General features: G+C 39.8%; 1 protein-coding gene across 2 annotated transcripts in view; it reads right to left on the bottom strand.

The window, feature by feature from the left end:
- CRB1 (crumbs cell polarity complex component 1) overlaps positions 1-16,738 on the bottom strand; it is a 97,907-nt gene extending 81,169 nt beyond the window's left edge. For both annotated transcript variants that reach the window (XM_071565606.1, XM_071565607.1), the window contains exon 1: positions 16,510-16,738. In XM_071565606.1, the coding sequence (XP_071421707.1) occupies positions 16,510-16,585 (76 nt within the window). In that variant the 5' untranslated portion in view covers positions 16,586-16,738. The remainder of the gene's footprint in view (positions 1-16,509) is intronic.
- Positions 16,739-19,459: the final 2,721 nt, after the last annotated feature.

Genomic DNA, 19,459 nt, shown 5'->3' with positions numbered 1-19,459 from the left:
AGGCTTGCTGAATGCATTGTCCTTTTCTTCCACAGTTTCAGTTTCATACTGTGTAACAGTTCTCTCATAACAAAATTATGATGCTGCTTCTCTTGTATCCTCAGACTGAAAAAAAGTAATCAGCCCTGTGGCATATCAGCATTATGTTGCTGGAAATGCAATGTGCTGTGATTTAAATGCCACGGGACTCAGAAGAAGCTTCAGTGTGGCTGCAATGTGCAGTAAGTACAGAGAAAGCAAGGCCATGCTTTTTCCAGCATGAACTCTGTAGAAGAGTTCACATTCCAGCCCTTTCTGTTATGTACTAAATTATTTTCAATAGAAATCACCTACAATTAGCTCTGCATGAACTAATTACCAACTGGGATTTAAAGACTGCTTGGGAAAAGTCGTGTCCTGTGTTTTGGGACAGGCTGGAGTCTGGCAGGGAACTGGCACAACCCAAGTTTCCATCTGCTGTCCTGCTGAGCTCCTGTGCTGAGGGCAGCCACCAGCAGGGCCAAGATCCTAACACTGAGCCTGGGGAAGAGCAATGATGTGATAGTGATCTGCGCAAGTTGCCCTCACTGACTTTTTACAGACAGAAATCAGACACAGGTCCAACAGAAGGAGACTGTAATGTGAACTTCTGCTGAGGGCTAGTCTTTGAACACTAGTTTCATTGAACCGTGAACAGTGAAGCTAGTCATGGCTCTGAAACAGTCCGTGGTAACTTTCCTGACCTGCAAAGTGTATTGTAGCACCCTAAAAACACCCTTACCAATTTGTAACAGAGGAAGAAGGAATTTATTTCATGGTTTTACAACATTTATTTCCAGAGTAAGCTCAGAAGCGTACAAGAGGAGTGACTGACCCAAAGGAAGCGTAAGAAGTAGGTATTGAAAGCCCACTCTATAATTAGGGATGCCTTTCTCTTAAATCTTTGTCAGATGCTTCATTGTAGAAGTAAAACAAAACCAGAATATTGACTAGCATCAAGATATGCCTTAGATTTTTTCCATGCATTCTCCTTTTCTTTCTCTGAGGCCTGATGTGTAGCAGACTTGGATTTACAGTGCAGCAGTGGGAAGTTACAGTAACTTCGTGTGTCTGGTAAGTGAGCCCGCAGTAATTGTAGCCCCAGGACACAATGTCACTCATGGCACCATCTCCACAGGGTAACACAGGTGCCCCCGGAGCTGTGCCAAAGTGCTCCCATTCCAGAGAATGATTCCAAGGACAATAACGAGGCCCTAGCCTGCTATTCCCCAGGATACAAGATTTAGCCATCCCTATTGCAGTGACAGGGGAGTTTTGTGCCACACAAGTCTGCTCTTAAGATACAGGGAGAGCTCAGGATGGTGGGAGTTTAGTGGCTGAGGAGTGGAAGGTAAGATTCACAAGTAGGAGGAGAGAACTAAAGCCTCCACAGCTTGACATTGAGATACTTACTCTACGGATGATGAAAACACAGAAAGAATACCCATTTTGAGGTGGGGGAAAGGACCTTCTTCATGATGCCAGTCCAGACTTACCAGTACAGAGTACATTACAGGGCAGCATCCCGTCCTGTTTTATATTAAATTATGGTTAATAAATAAATGAGATCTGCATAACAGTAAAGGTCTGGCCAGGGCAAAAAAATAAGAAAGATTTTATGGCAGTAATGAATATGTGATAAATATCTAGTGACTATCTTGCTGGGAGCATTTTTTGCAGAGAGCTCTGTGATAGGGCTTGTCTTATGATTCCAAAGGGCATCATCCAACACAGTATGCTGAGAGACTGCAGAACAGATTGAGAAGTTGTTCTCAGTATTTAATATCTAGGGATCCTCAAAAGCCATTTTCTCTTAGGATTACATTTCCTTTCATCATTGGGATTATTAATTATAGATACCTTGAAAAGAACAAGGCACTGTTACTGTACTCAAACCATGTCTCATTTAAAAGGAACAAAATATCATACTTAATTAGAGGTTCAGCTGTGGTGCCTTTTTAAGACACTTTGGTATTGATTGGCCTGTAGTAGCAAATATTATGCCATTAATAATAAAAGATGCTTGTAGACATAAGAGTGCAGGAAGGAAGCACCAAAGTATTTGTCATTCAGCTTGCCAGAGGAACTGAGATATCACTAGCCATTCTAACATTATTCTAACATTTACAATAAGTTTAAAAGTGATTGCACTTAGGTGCAGACCTCTCCTTTGTGCCATTTTTCTTAATTGTATCCAGCCCATGGTTCTTCAAGTGAGTTCAAGCAGAAGCATTTAAAGCTTAATTGTCTCTCTGGATAAATGGAAGCATATTGTTTTGCTAAAGAGCTTTGTAAAGAGCACTTAAGTATGTCCATACTTTTTCCCAAACAGTTAAGAAGTTGCTCAGAAGTTTAATTCAACATTAAGAAACAGTTACAAAAGTTACCCCACTTGTGCTGGGTTTTTTTACCTGTTACCACAACACTTGGCATTTGTTAGAGTCATTGTTAGGGATTGATGCTTTCTTTATAGGCTCCTCTCTTCTTAGTTGTATGCCAATAAAACAAAATTATATTTTATTATCAGTTAAGGGATCTAAAGCTCCACTAACTTGATTTCCTTTTTCTTTGGCCACTTTTCTTTCCTGGTTCCCCCCAAAGGGATCTCAGTTTGAATGGCATACGTAGGAGAAAGTGTAGATAGAGAGTTCCAGCAGTCAGTATTTCACAGTAATTCAGCATGCCCGGCTCCCCAGGAGATGGGCTGAAGCAGCTCTTGTAATGTACCTGAACTCACAGCAGTAAAGGGATTTTCATTTAGAAACATCTGAGTTTTAGGTACAGAATCCATAACCATCAGCTGACTTTTTTGAGATGGCTTTTGCCAGCCTTGGCTGAAGGCTTTTATAAAGCAGGTTTTATTAAAAACTCACTAGGAATATGGTTTTGAAAAAGAAAGATCTTATCTTCACTAGTCTGTAATTCTTCACAGTTCCTCAGCAATTTTCATAACACTTTTCCTTTTTCTTCTCCACGTTGTCATGGCTGTTTGCTGCAGTGATTGAGTTTTCGTAGCTGTCAGAACAATGTCAAGACAATGTGAAGACAGTGTCAAGGCAAATATAGAAGGGTGACAGTGTGAAGGAGGGAAAGAGAAAAGAGCTGTCACTACTCAGAGTGCTCTGTAGAGAAAATATTTCAATGATAAAAACCATTGTCACCATGTGTTGAGCAAGAGAGAGAATAAAGTGTAGGTAATTAAGTTACTCCACTATGAACATGTCTGGATGACAACTTGGAGTTAAAGAACTTAAAAAAGCAGTTTGCATGGATGTCTTTTGTCCCTATCTCTTGTCCCATATCTTCTTCTAGATGATGTTCCTGTCCTTAATACCCCATTAACAGGGCACCATTCTGATTTAAGCTTCTGGCATATTAATTTGTAACAAGCACACTTTTTGAGAAAGTCAAAGAATAGGGATGCAAAAATAATTTTTATCTCTTTCTAAACTATACCTCAGTATGAAAAGATATTGCATTGCCCACCTACAGGAAGGTGAAGGGTTTTCCCACTTGATGTAATTCCAACACACTTTATCAGGTGTCATGAGACAAGATCTCTGCTTGTGGCCCCCTGATGGTGGGATTGGTCTAAAGTGTCATCAGTGTCACTCAGAGTTCAGCACTGCAAGGTGCTGATTGTCCTGCTGCCAGATCCTTGGAAAGGTGACAATTTTTAACAAGGGCAAATAAAAGATAGATGTACAGCTTGTACGGGGCTAAATTCTGGCAACAAAGTCCTTACTGAAGGGCTTCTCTACTTCATCTCTGCTGAAGGATCATGCACAGTGAGGTGCTACTCCTCTTTAGAACAGTTTTCAGGTTTTAAAAGGAAGCATTGGTCTTGCAGCAAGTCTATGAATTTGGTCTTTGTGTATGTGCTGTGCTTTCCTCCTCAGCTTTAGAAGTGGGGACAGTGAAGGAGTTTCTTACTATTTCTGTCCTGTTGCTGAGCATCAGCATAATCAGACAGATTATCAGGTCTCAATGGCCATTAGTCAATGTAATTGCAGTTCTGGAAATAAATACCCTGTTATCAATGATTTCTAAATGACCTTATAAATCTCACTGAAGAGGTCTAAGAAAAATAAACTCTTAATTTCTGGAGAATAACATACTATAAACTCTTCAAAATATTTCAGGGGCACTATTTTCAGATATAAAAATTAATTGATAACTATTTGAATTTGAAAATTCTAAGTAATTTCTATCTATTGCATTTACATATTTATTATCATTTATTTTAAGGAAGTAGGTTGAATAGTTAACAGATCTTCTTACTTGTTGCATATGAAATAACTAAGCATAAAAATGATTGTTATTCTACCATTATCCTATTCCTGTATTATACCTATTTGCAGTTCATGACAGCATTAGCTATAAAAGCATCAAACCTGGGTGACTCTTAGATGCATTGCAAATTTTTTCCATATCTGCAGCACAGTGCACAAAGGAAGATGTTTAAGGTATTTATTGCTGAAGGTATTTACCCCTCCTTACCCAGTTAAGTCTTTTTAACCTGAAAATAGTCTGCCATTTTGAATCAAGCATCAGCTGGAGATGTGCGTTTCTTGCCTGGGGCTCAGATGCCTTCTCCCATTATTGTTCACACCTCAGCCACCATGTGCCTCTAGTAACCATTGAATCTCACTAATCCTCACAAAGGAAAGCCTATCAGATGGCAAGTTAGTGACTTGGTCCCTTCCAAAAAGGCAGCTAAGAATTAGGAAATAAAAGAAGTGATATACAACGGGAAATCCTTGCAGTTAGGAATGGAAATCACACATAAAATACTGCCTACATTTGTTGTAAGAATGAATAAACACTTAATAATGTTATCATTAAAAAAGGAATGTTTTCTGTATTACAGATCTCTCAGGCTCATCAAAAATCTGCAAAAATGTGTGTGTACCCTCCCCCTAATACATGTATACATTTGTGTGTGTATAACATATGAAATGAGAAACACAAGTTCTAAATTTAATTTGAACAGGGGGATCACTTGGCTTGTGTTCACAGCTCTCTCACTGCAAGCAAGGTATTCACCTTGCCCTTCTCAGCTCAGTTTTCTCACCTATAAAACTGCAGTGCTGTCTACTTGCAGGCTTTGAAGCCCAATCTGCTTATGTGCTGTAAAACATGCAATATATCTCACAAGGAAAAAGCTGAAATTATTTTCATGGAAAAAATTTTCTCTGCACATTTGCCAGGAAGAGAAAGAATCTAAAAGAAACTTGTTCCTCCACACTTGCTTGACTCTGCTGGCTTTGGACATGATCACACCTTTAATGATAACTTTAAAGTCAGTAAATGTCTTTAAGTGAGTCTAAACTGATGTCTAAACTGAAACTCAATGTCCAAGTGTAAGTGCTAGGATGACAAATGAGTTTTACAAGGTGCAATGCTGAACTGACCTTGACCATGAAAGCAGAGCCCGTAGTATTAGCACAGAAAAATGTTAGATTCTGAGACTTCACTTGAGAAGCAGAACTAATTAGAGAAGAGTAACAGAAATGAGGCATGTAATAGCTGGAATGGGGCATGACTCTGGCATGAAAGGCTGAATCACTGGACCTCTCATTGAGATCAAGATCTTAAAAATGCTACACCTATTTTAAAGACAAGTTTCACAGATGTCCCTGCAGTAGCTGAGCATTCATTATAACATTCAAGCTCTGTTCTGCATGTAGGAGTTTCCCCTGTGTTAAGACTGTTTTCATCCTTGATATCAGGATACACTTCTGAGCACGGGGGCTTATTCAGGGCCATGTTCACATCACTACTACTCTTCAGAGGGTCCTGAAGAGATAGTAACCAAGTCTGCACTAGAGTGGTAACCGTGGAGACTTTTGTTTCAATTCATCTAGTAACTGATTTTTTATGTTTGTTTGGGTTTTTTTTTTTCCAAATGGAGTCTGAAATTTACATTGCAATCTCTTTCCTCATACTTTCCACTTCCTAATTTTTCCTGTCATTAACCAGCTTCCCACAAACTCTAATGATCTTTTATTACTGAATGGAAATAAATGTTCCAGAATTGGTGGGACAGCACTTCTGATACAAGCCCTGAAATTACTGCTTTACCAGCACTGGGCTGGTAAAGCTAAAATGGGCTCAGCTAAAATGGGCTCAGCTAAAATGGATTCAGCTAAAATGGGCTCAGCTATAATGAAAATTGTTCACATGAAATAGGCAGGACTGGAAAGGACTTGTGGCGATCACCTAGTCCAACCCACTGCATCAGCTAGAGCAGAAAGCTCCGCATCTATTGTCTATAATACATCTACTTCCCAGAACTGTTCATAATGGTTCAATACAGATTTCTTATTTTTGGAAAGCCAGGTTTACTGTAAGCATGCGTAACCACATGCCTGTGGTTAATGGAAGTGTTGGTACTCGTCAGGGATAGCAGAAAAGAAGCAGTCACCCATGAAGACCCAGAATTCTTCAGACTGAGTCAGAGCTGTGGCATAAAAGATGTGCAGGTTTAAAAGACAGGAAAATCAGTCTCTCAGCTCTCTGGGTGTTTGTAGCTATGCTAATAAAAGTAAGGAAAGGGTTCCCCTGACTGTAGAAAAGTTAGCCCAGCGTATCTGAAACTGAAGCACAATTAAATAAGTGTTGGCAGGTCATTGTGTGAGTTTCCTCCAGAATATGTTTCTATGTTAGCCCAAAGAAGAAATTAGGCAATTCTGGATGCAAATACATTTCTGATGCTGCTTATCAGTTACACAAAAATCCCTGTAAAGTGTAATAACAGTTTCCATTTGCTTTTAGTAGTAATGAAGAATGCAATTCCATCAAAATTTAGTTTAAGAGCTGGGATATAATGAGCAGAGTCATAGTTACTAGCCAATCCAGGTCCTAATTCAAGATTAAAGAATGTAGTCCTACTTCTGATGCATCTCAAATTTCTCAAAAGGCATGATTCTCCATCTCCTTAAAAAGAAACCACTCTTGATTACAAGCACTGACTTCCTGGTTTCATAAGCAAAGCCCTGTTGATCTTCGCTGATCATCTTCACTGAATATGAGTGGACTTAGCAAGTTAAACCAGAATAAATAAAATTAAAATCAATTCCTCTCAATGCTACTTGTAGAATAGCAGTGTTTCCTACAGCATGTGCATATCTTATTGCAGCAAAACCATCGCCAGCTCAGAGATGTAGGTTGGGGATACAGCAGGGCCACTGCAAGATATTTTACTGGGTCACAAGGCAGTGAAAATGCTTACAAAGATCTGTGGGACCAGAAAGTGCCTGCATGAATCTGTGAACTGGTGGGCAATTCCCCAAACAAAATGAAAGATCTGAGAGTGTTTATGGCTTTATAGTAGAGATTATGTAGTAGAAGTAGATCTGTTTTTGTTCTGCTGTGTGCATAGAACTGTATTTTCTCAGTTTCTTACTCCTTTCCATCACTTGTCAGATCATTTGGTCAGTCTGTTTGCTGGGCAGATTTCTATCTGGATCCTTCAAAGGTGTTCAGGGTCAATTCTTCCTTCTCCTATTTAATTCCTTTAAAGTCTTGCTCCAAACACCTTTCGGTCTTGTCACTTCCCTACTGTGGAAAATGGTGGAAGTTCCAAATTACCTACTTGTTTTTCTGGAAATCCAATGTTCTTGGAAAAAAAGCCTTTTGAATGTGAAAATGGCAATTGATTTTAGTCACTTTACTCTTCTTGCACTTTTGCATGAGCTCCAAAATGGGTAGATGTTAGGCTAAATTGAATCAGACATTTAAGACATACTCAAGAGAAAACAGAATAGATAGTTCTTGTTATATCAAGCAGAGGGCATTTTTACATGGACTGAAGCTTGCAAAATGTTCAGTACCATTAGCAATGCATTAAGAATTACAAATGTCAGCTGTGTTTAATGTGAGGAAAAGGATGGGTTTAGCTAGAAAGTCTGAATTTGTGAGTCCTATAAAATGCTGGCCAGATATTTTCTTTTTGCAGTTGCATTGCAGAGGCACCTGTTTGCATTCTGCTGTCATGATACATATTGTTCCAAATACATATACAGATAGTGATCAAAGAGGCTTGGATTATAATTTCCACAAACACATTTTTCCTGTTTTCCTACATTTTAAGGTAGGAATCAGTGGAACTTGGCTTTCAGAAGTCTTTGAACTTCTGCTTTTAGGATTGAACGGGGAAAAGAAACAAGGACCTTACATATTTTTTCCCATTTAGTAGTTCTGATGTAATCTCTGATATATCAGTATCATTCTCTGCCTTTTCTCAGTGTCATTGCATGCAGCCTCTGTTTGCTTATCTTTCAAGATTGGTGCCTTCTCTCTCTGTATCTTATTTGTGGGGCTAATAAAGGAAGGTAAGGGGCTGCTGAAGAAGAGTGGGATTTCTTTACACTGTGTCAGACCACAGTGGTTTTGCCCTTCTTACAGCTCTTAGAGTAAGCAGACTCAAAGGTGAACTACATACCATATGACCATATCTTGGCCATTCCAATTAAAGTGCATCTCATGTCGCCCATAATTAACATTTCCAGAACTTTGTATGCAATTCTCAGCTCCAGTTTACTCTTCTACCCCACTAAAATAAGATCACCAGCAGTTTATGATATATTTAGCATTTCCTGTTTGCATTTAAGAGAGACACCCTGGAAAGATGCCGGTATAATTAACAAGGTACAGGTAGATGGATGCAGACAGAACTCCTCTTTGCTTTGAGCCAGCCCTAATCCAGGTGCCACGTTGCTATATTAGCAGAGCACAGTGCCTGATCTAATGTGCTCTGCCTCTCAGCATGAGCCTGGATTCAGCATGGTGCATGCACAGCTACAGCCTTCCCATGACAGGTGGCTGATGTCCAAGCAGCAGTAAGGCAACATGTCTTAGTTCAGACACACTCTCAGAGGCTCTCTTTCTAGCTGTTAGGAGGTTGGTGAGTTCTACTGCAGACTATTCACTGATAACAGAGCCTGATCTCTTCTTTCAGCCATGTGGACACTTCACTGTGTTCAGTTCCATGGATGGTTTGTCATACTTGGAGCAGTCTCACAGCTGCTTTTAAATTGCCACAAAGCTAAGCTAAACACGTGTGAAGCTATTGCTGTATACAGATGTCTTTTCAAGGCTAGATTATTACAGTGGGAGTTTTGGGTTCCCTGCTGTGAGTAATCTGTCAGTGCAGGTTACTTAAATTACAGTTGCTCGGATCCTTGCAGACTGATGACTGTCTATCTTAAAGTCCTGGCTTTGGCTTCCTGTCAAATTATGTTGTTTTCAAAGTGCTCCAGCTCACATTCAAAGAAAGAAATGTGTCACGGTCAAACTCAGAGTTAGGGCCCTTCTTGTGGAAGAAAGAACTAATGAAGTCCTCTATACCATCCCTGTTGGAAACCCCAAGGGGGAAAAGGAGCTGTCAAAGGAAGAGTGTGACCAATGTATGCTGCCTCTCATGCTTCTTCTGTAGTTTCCCTGGCAATCTGAATGTGAATTAGAGCATTTCTGGGCTTTACTTTAGAGGGCAGTCAGAATTCAGTAGTCCTAAAATATAGAAACACAGTTGTACCTCTCAGAAACCCTCAGCAAAGAATATGTCAGGCCATTGTGTCCCTGGCTTAGGTAGGGGTACAAAGGTTTGCTTGTTTACCCACAACCTTAATCTCAATCTCTGTAGTTGAGGGCACTTTGAAGCAATGCATCCTGTCCACAGCTCCCCTGACTAATACAGTTAAAGATGCTTTGTCTGTCTCATTATTCAAGGAAAGGTTTAAGGCAACAGGATGCCAGTATGCTCAGCCTTGGGCAGGCAAGAAACAACAGTAAAAAGAAGCAAGGAGCTTCTCCCCCTGCCCCTTGAGCATCCACCCAGGCCACAATTATTCAGGCACAGCACATCCCAGCACAGAAGGATGCACCAGGCAAGTGCCCTGATCCTTAGCTGCTGGAGTGGGGATACTGTGTGCAACGGGTTAGCAGCCCATGCCCCTTTTCTACCCACAGAAATGTTTAGCCCTTGAAATAATCTGATTTCTGTCCCTGCTGATAAGATTCCAGGCAGGCAGAAGCTTCCCTAACCCTGAAGTTGCAGCAGCCTTGGTTTGTTGATGCCTGGAGTGGGGCATTTTGCTGGGCCTGGAGGAGCCCTGTAGAGCTGCGGTGGCAGCTGTGTGGTGTGTGTCAGCACGCGTCAGCCTGCCCGCCAAGAGCCCTTGTCAGCTGCAGTCTGTGTCAAGAGATGGAAGCAGTTTCCTGTTGACCCATTTTATGGGTGAGTAAAATATAATCAATACAAAGTAAACAGAAGAATCTCACTGGGAAAAGGTTTATCTGGGTTAGGTTTATTATCTGCCATTTGCTGGTGTGAGATGGCTTCATATGATATGGCACCAGGAATTGCTGAGGAAAAAAACATGTACAATGAGAACTGATGAAACATCTCAATGTCTAAAACCAGCAAATTAATCAGTAATACCAATCTAGAAAATAATATGTAACACTTATCTCCTAGCTGCCTACTGGCTGTGACTCTACATGACTCAATTAGGTTTAAAGGTTTCCCTTAGAAAATGTAAATATCAGAACCTTTTTTCCTTTTTGGGCCACCACAAAGAGCAAGGGGATTACTCAAGGTTGCCTAGAGATTAAGGCATTGTCTAAAAGATTTTCTTAATGCTGAGATGTGAATTATAAAAAAAACCCAAAAGTAGAAATATCCCTGAGAGGTCTTTGGCTGCAAACCCCTGTAGGCAGGATCAAAGGCACTTAGGTTGCAATTTCTCTAACTTATTTATTAGAGAGAATGCACTCTAATCAGGATTTAAGGAACATGGACTAAGACTATATCCTTTTATCGCTTGGTAACTAGCTGGATACATATGTATATTTTTTAAACCTTGATGTTCTATAAATAAGTGAAAATGAAAAACAATGAAATGAAAATAAAATGTTAAAATTCTCTTAGATGAAGCAGAAGGCAGACTCTACTACAATGTTCATTTGTGGCACTGTATCCAGAAATGTCAGTTAAAACAGTTTCCTAGGAATCTACTGCTTTTTGTTTCTGTGCAGTAAGTTCCAGTCTTGAATCACCTTTTTACATAGAGTGAGAAGCTGGTTGTAAAATTTAGGTTCTTCAGGCAATCCATGTTTTCCATTCCTTTTCAGGTTTCTGATAATGAAAATTATGCTATTGATAATCCATTCATTAAGGATATTTTCTTGCATCATACTGCCAGTATATCAAGTATATTCAAAATGTAAGTAAAAATATAAGTTATTTTACTCCAAAATCCAGAAACCAAACTACATGATCTTTAGTATGGGGTACTATCTGTCCTTATTGTAGAGTGCCTTCAATATCCAAAGTGCTTATTTAAAGTCCAGGGTACCAAAAAATTAAGAGTAGTACTTAATGTCTCAAAAGATGAGAGTAAACTATTTTCTCAATTAAATTTAGACAACAATTTTATTGCTAATGCAACCCACAGGACTGGGTTCAGGGCTGCTTTTATTTTGAACAGCAGATAATCCCAGTTGTGATGTACAAGGGAAGGGAACCATCTGCTCTCCCAGCCCAAGAGCTGTGCCTGAGCTGCCCTGGAGCCCCAGTGCCACCACAACCCCTTGGGCAAGGAGCGATCTGTGCTTCTCTGGGTTTCTGTCACCTGAGGTCTTCACAGATCACCCCCAAAGTGGTGCTGGCTCCCCTTCATCTGTGCAATACCAGCTGCGAAACTGCAGTCCAGACAATCTCAGGCAAATATTTATCTAACTTATTCATTAAAAAGTTCTGATATAGAGTCTGAATTATCCTTCAGTTGGAAAAATAACTCAAATCTTTCCTTATGCATGTGGAATCTATTATTTTACATAGCCTGCCCCTCTACAGGTCACAAGGAGCAACTGATCTCATTGCCATCTGTGATTGCCATTCTCTTTTGTGTAGGTAAGATTGTAATCATGTCTTCCATCAGGCTTCTTTTCCTGTGAACCTTTCTCATAGGGCACATGTTTCTAAATGTCTTACTATTTTTGCTGTCCCTTTCCAGCATTTTCCTAATTCCCTCTCTCTTGCTCACAGCAGCCGTCAAAACTGGATATAGCCAGTACTGAATAGTGTGTTGATTACTCTCCTGTGTCTTACATGTCATTTTACTGTCAACACATAACAGCAAAATAGTTGCCTTTCCCAACAGCTGTTCAGTAGGGAAGTACCCAATTTGGCCATAAAAGTATGAGCAATCTCTAAGCAGCACTGGTTTTTTTTCTGAGTTTCCTCTTGCATAGAGGTAAATGTGTAGAGATTCACACAGAGAAAGGACTCCCTGGGTGATTTGGATTTATCAAAAGTAACACAGGGGAAAAAAACCTGCAGATAGATAGATAGAGATGTAAACTTTGTGTGGAGACACCTTTGAAAGGTTTATGTATATAATAAAACATTAGGTTCATATCCTATGCCTGTATGACATGCTTTAACATTCCCACGTTGGTTTCTCTAGTACATTATCGTGGATACTGCATAATATATCACTGTTTCAAGATCTGTGTGAGGTCTGTGCTGCTGGTTGAGCATAAGTGATAAAACATTCTTTTGTACAATGTCTTTTCTTTCCCATCAGACTCTTTCCTAATAGGCCATTAGCCACAAATAACACCTGCTTACAGAGATTGATCAGTGTCCTTGCTACAGAATTCCCTTTCTGTCCCATGACTGTGCATACATCATTCAGTGGTTTATCCAATATTGCCAAAATCAGTGTCATTTGAGAGCTAAATTTCCCAAGATGCGGATTTCTTGCACTGTAATTTCTGAATGGCTAAACAGCATGTGGGGGAGGTTCTCAGCGTTAACACTTCCCACTGTACAGAGTACACAGCAAAGAGGTGGTCAGTAACCCGGTGCGCTTGCTCTGTAACCTGGTATTCTTGCTCTGCTATTGCAGTGGTAGGTGTAGCACCCTAAGGGTGCCTTATAAGAATTTGAATTGAAAGGCTCAAATACAGATGTGGTTGGGATGTTCTTAATGTAATTTTCACATAAATAGGTCTATATTGCAGAAGTTACTTTAGTAAAAGTTACAGTTACATTCCTAAGACTTTATTTCATTCTAGAAATGGAGATGTTATCCATAATAAAATATAGAAATGAAAAGGAAAAAAACCAACCCAGAACACTTACAATTGGGTGTAGAAGCTGTTGCTTTTAACTTCCCTGAAGATGATGGCAAACATCTAAAAGATATTTCACTGTTTAGCTATGCTACAGATGCAGTGTATGACAGCCAGGAGAGAGGAGGAGCTGCAGGGCTGCTGGTGCCTGTGCTCAGACCTTGTTGAGTGCAGCTCTGACAGGCTCCACGATGGGCTAATGAGGAACTGCTGAGGTACCGAATGGGCTATGAACTCATCAAACATGCATCCTAACAATACTTGCTGGAAAGCTGCTTGCATCATCTCAGTGTGCATCAGGGATGAGCAGTGTGAGCAAAACCGCAAATGTCTTTATAAGCAGACCTTTATTCCTGGCACAGTAATTAAGCAGTAATTAGAAGTTTTGTGAGTAATGGGAGTAGTTGCAGGAAATTAAGAGTTCTTGTCTATGGGGGGAAATTGCATAGTGCCAGCATCTCAGAGGGGTGGAAAAAGGCTGGAAGTAAATCTCAGATATTTTTCTCACATTGACAGCAATCACAAACAAAATTCCATTCTTAATTTATGAACATTTGGGAAAACTATTATGAAGTAAATAATATTTTTTTTCTGCTCTGCTGAAAAGTCATGAAGTCACTAAAATGGACAAAAATAGGATCACTGAATGGTTTGGGTTGAAAGGACCTTAACAATCACCTAGTTCCAACCCCCCTGCCATGGGCAGGGACACCTTCCGCTAGACCAGGTGTGGAACACTTCCAGGGATGGGGCACCCACAGCTTATCTGGGCAACAGTTTTGACCTTAAAATATTGTTCCACCGAATTTTTGCTTAAAGAAAGACAATTCTACAGCAGTGATAGATAATCCATTGTAAAACTTATTAAAAAAAAAAGGGAAGAAGAAAAAATCAGTAGCTGGATGTTGAATGGAAAAATTCTGAACTTGACTTCAGACAATCGCTTCCCAAACTGTTGTGTAAATATACATGTATTTATCATAATTTCTCTTCCTGTATTTCATAAGCAACTCTCTGCCCACAGTTTCATGCTCACAACTCCTGTTAGACAGTACTATGTCAGCAAATAGTTATCAATGTTGTTCTGGATTTGGGACATGTTTCCTGTCAACTATTGTACAGAATGATTCATGGTCCCTCCTTCAACAAAGCTGACCATCTCTGCATGCCCCCAGATAAGTTTTCTGTGAGTAGTTAATTTGGTACAATTTGTAGAAACAAATGATCTTACAAAACACAATATAAACCCAATTTGTATTGAATGTTTGGATAAAATGCTTGTGGCTTCTAAATACTCTTTATTTTCTAAGTTGTTTAGAATAAATAGTGAAAAGAAGGTCCTGCCTTTAACAGAACCTACGATTAGAATCCTTTGGGGGAAGACAAGTCCAGTAAATTGATTTTATCCTCAGCTTTTCTGTCTTGGTCTTTCTCAGCTTTAATTTTTAAGTAAGAAGGTGATTGCAGTCAATTTTTCTGCTTCTATTCCTGTCTTATCTGTTCACAGTTATGTTTTTATTAACAGAAACTGTTAACAATTTCAAATGGTGTACAAACTTTTTTGAGAGCAAATACCTATCAAGATTATTACATACACAGCACTGATAGATACAGATATGAGAGTGGTTCTGGGTCCCAATGTAGCTGCTTCATCCTGATACATCAATTTGTATCACAAAGTTTTACAACAGCCACCCATCTACTGAGAGAATCCTCCAAGACTGAAAAGCCTCTTGCTGAGACTGGCCATATGGCCATAACCCAGAGAAAACTCATGTCACATCTGAGATGTCATTCCAGTTAACTGGGCTAAGGAAAAGGCATAAAATGACATACAATTACTTTTCTCTCCTTTGGCATCCTGCATGGAGCAGAGCCTGCCGGAGGTGAAAGCCAAAACTTGTATTTATCTTCTTTCTTTAAACTGATTCTTAGGGGCTTTTTTTGTTTGTTTGTTTACATTCTAGCAGTGCTTTCTTTGTGCACGATGCTTTTAATGTGACCTTTTTAATTTTTAAGTGCTTAACTTTTTATTCGCTTTGCCAAAGCTTTTACATTTTGTTCTAATTTGCCTGCCTCATGTATAAATGAGATTTTCCTAACTAACACCATTCCTATTACTTTCTTTTACTTAGACAGCAGACTCTGTCTTAAAGACTTCGTGCTTGTTCATCCTACAGTATACTGACTTTTAAAATTGTTGTTTGAAAGTAGAAGATCCAGTATCCTTTTCCTTCCCCTCTCCCCCACCCCCAGATATGTCTTGTCGTGAGTTAATTTAGAAAGAGCACTTTGGCTTCCCTGATTCACTTAGTATGTTCCCCACAAAAAATGACTAGAATAAAACAATGTTTCTACATTACATATTTTTCCTATATCTTCAAGTGCAGAATTTTTACTTTTTCAGTGCTGGTTGATCCAACTGTATCTGTTTGTTTTTTAGTCTTTAATTTATTTTGGGCTGTAAACTGTCCAAGTAACAATTTGAGTGATGCAGCAACAGAAGGTGACCCAGATTATACAACACTGCACGCTAATGCCAAGTCTTCTTGTTCAATGGCAGCTGCTCAAAGCTTTGTGTTATTGCTATTCACATTCAACAGACGCAAATCAAACAGCCTCCTCAGGCACACAGCCTGCCTATCTTCATTTTAAACATGTTCAAGAGCTGCTGCTTTTCATACACATATATCAGCCTCACCAGCTGAGGCCATTTAGCCTCCTTGGCTTGTATTTACTCTCAACCATCTGACACAGTTATCAAGGAAACCCATTGTGACTTCCACTATTTTGCACACTTCTGTTTATGTGGAAGTTTGCCGAGAACATTTTCTCTATAAAAATAGTTGGACTTTCATGCTCTCTTTTAATGGAGATATTTAGAATATCAAATATTTGACAGTTGTTTAATAACTGCTTTCTCTAGGTGCTGTAATTAAAAAGGCATATATAATAAAGCAGTACTACTAAAATACATAACAGCTTTAGAAGAGGATGAATTAGTCTAAGTTTTAATCAGAAAGTATTAGATTTACCGAATGAGTGTTATAAAAATGCAGACTTTAAGGTATAGGTATAGTTTTAGCAGAACAATTTGTTGCTGTACATTCAATATGTGAAGAGACAAAATTATTTCATTCCTCATTAAAAAAAAAAAGTTTAAGCATAGAGATTGGGAAAGCTATCAAACAAGGAGTTCAAATAACTTAGTTTCATGGACCAAATCTTTTTGGCATCTCCATGAAATGTTTAAAGCCTTCTGACAACACAAGCTTCCTGCTAGAAGTGCATGTCTAACCATCTACCCAGAGGACATGTCAGAACAATAAGAGAAAGTGCAAATCTTACTTTTTAAATGGATGAGTAGCAAAAAACTGAGGTAGAAGATGAGTACAGAGTTAATTCTTGAATGAGCCATATTCATCTTGATAGGACATTCTCCGCTGAATTGCCTGTGGTCCAAAGGCTGGTGCTGATCCTCACTGCTTTCTCCTCATCTCTGTAACTAAGGGCATACCCAAGGCACCTGGCCTCCTACAAGCCATCTTTGCCTGTGCCCCTCATCAGCCTGCTCACTGCAAACCTGCAGACTTTGATTCAAAAGGCAGTTGTGCTTGTTAAGGTTTTACTTCGGCAGGTCCGAGTGACTTTTCAAACCTGGTGCAGATTTGTCTGCGAGCTGGACTGGAGTCTTTTCCCGGCTGTGTGCTGCGGAACTGTGTGGGGAATGGTGCTCTCTGCCTGGCTGCCACCGCACCGCAGACACGGCACTGTGCTCCCTTAGCACAGAACATACCCTCGTTAGCTGCTACTAAAGCCCCATTACACAACACTCCTTCTAGTTCACAGGGCAAACTCTTGATGCTTTCTTGCACAGTTAGCTAAAAAACACTTCCCTCTTGTTGAGCTTTTTCTCTATCTCAGGTCATTAGCACATGAAGTGAAAAGATGAAACATCCCCACTCTCAGTCTTTTTAGTAGTTAAGTGTTAGCCTCTTCTCTTCCACAGTATTTGCTGATGGTTTTGTTGCTGTTATTGTTTACACTGGATTCACCAGAAAGCACAATTACTGGGAGCTGGCACAGGACCTCTGATCTTTATCAGGTTGTGCTGTAATCTTGAACTGCTCATGGAGCAACCAGTCACGGAATCAGATGACACAGTAGGATTGATAAGAAAAGGATGGAGACGGGGGATGGAGTCGGTTTGTTTTCAGCCGGAGCTGGCCTTAAGCAGCTGTCGCTGGTGCGAGTGTCACCAGTCTGGCCCCATTAGCGGAGCCTTCCGCAGCTGCTGTGGCAGCACAGCGCGATTCCTCCTCACGGTGGGGTGGCACAGCCGATGCCCCATTTCAGCCCAGAGTTGTCTCAGTGTCCAATGCCTCATCCACGGGTCCCAACTTTGTTCACAGACATTAAAGCCTCAGCCTGGTCTAGCAGTAGCAAAAGAGAGGGGAGACAGCCGCAGCCCCAGCAGCCATAGTCAGTGCTACGATGCAGTACAAACACTACTCTTCTGCCCCGCCCCAAACCCAGTTTGTGTGTTCACTGTGGGTAAGCTGTGACGGCTGTAGCACCATTCCAGCTCTGAGGCCAAGACAGAGGTGAGCTGCCTGGTTGGCAGTGAATCTCCTCTTTCCACCACCTTTACCTCTACCAGTCTTCCTGGCTCTTGGCACTTGCCCTCCCTGCCTCAGTGCAGAAACCATGCATTCCCAAACACAGGAGCAGCCTGAAAAATCTGCTTGGCCATTGCTGTGTTATGCTACTGTGAAACAGATAACGCTCAATACATTGATACTGACTTTTTTCCTCCCCGCTTTAGTGAATCTAAATCTCCAGTTCAGGAAGCCTTTGATAATGAGTTTTAACTTTATGTGTGCACTTAACTGAACTAAGCAGACAGAAAATCAAGTATATGCTGAAGGCCTCAGGTGAGTAGGGAGTAGACTGTTGATACCAACATGAATTCATGAAAGCTGTTTATAATAGGTAGGTGCTTTCACATCCACTCATTCAGCTCAGTGAACTGAATAATTTTTAAATTTCTCCTGTTGCAAGGCTCTTCCATCTTTCCCATCTCATTCCTGTGCAGCTGCAATCATCCACTGCTGGCCTTATGGCACATCTTTCCAGACCCTCTTCCCCTTCGTATAGCACCAGCAGCTCTACCACCTCTGCTTCCCAGGAAGCCTCCACACTCCCACTCCCCTGAGCCTCCTCATTCCATCCACCAGCTCTGGTCTTTCCAGTGGCAACCTAAGCTTGATTTCCTGGCCAAATGTCATAGGCTATGAAAGTCAGGATGAACAGGACTGCTAATGGAAAGTGTTCAGATAACAATCAAGTTAAGTATAATTAAGTAGAGAATTTTAGTTTTCAGCTCTTTCACTTTTTGTAATCCCCTTTGTTTTATATTTACATTTATAGTTGTTTGAATGTCTTCCTCTCCTTGCCATCTGTCTATTTAGTTTCTGAAATTATCTAGCAAAATACATAAGCATTACAATGTGAGCATGAAAATACTACTCTGTCATATGGGAATTCTTCTATTTGGCTAAATTATGCAGCTAAATCAGTGGTGATTACCTCCTTTAAGCACATTATGATTTAAATTTGTCATTATATAACTTACTTAGAACAACATTTTCTGATATAATTTTGAACAATTTAAATTTTTTAAAAATTGAAATAGCCTCCATTAATGGGAATTTGTTATGTCATCTTACTGTGGTTGTAACTGCTGATTAAATTAATTTAACCTATACCAGAGAAACAGTGTACTAATCTATAAATTTGAGGAAGAAGGCATGCATCCAGTAGTGGTAGAATATAGCTGGAATGAAGACCTACAGATTCATATACCAATCAATTTAAAAAAGAAATCCTTTAAATATTCAGAAAGACAGACACAAAATTTAAGCAAATACAAAGTTTTCAATTCTGAGGAATATATGGTAAGTACTGCAAGGAAACAGTTACATCTAGAAAATCTGGATATTTTTCTGTAAATTCTTGAAGCAAACTTAGCAGTTCTGAGACATGTAGATATGTCACTTTTTGAGAACTTACCTATAGTGTAACACCTGTTGACACTGGAATTAAATAATTGGCTGCATAACTCTGTGGTAATTACAAAACATACAGCAAGTGTATGAACACATTAGGCCTTTTGAAAGTTATTACACTGTAATTTCTTTCAGAATGACCAAAAAAGCTACTTTTTCAACCTGTTTGAAACTTAGCTCTGCATTTCTCAGTGCCTTTTTTCAAATGTTTCTTTTTCTTCATGAGCTGT

The sequence above is a fragment of the Pithys albifrons genome, chromosome 10 (assembly GCF_047495875.1).
Source record: "Pithys albifrons albifrons isolate INPA30051 chromosome 10, PitAlb_v1, whole genome shotgun sequence".
Classification (NCBI taxonomy): Eukaryota; Metazoa; Chordata; class Aves; order Passeriformes; family Thamnophilidae; genus Pithys; species Pithys albifrons.
This window is presented reverse-complemented; position numbering and strand designations above follow the sequence as displayed.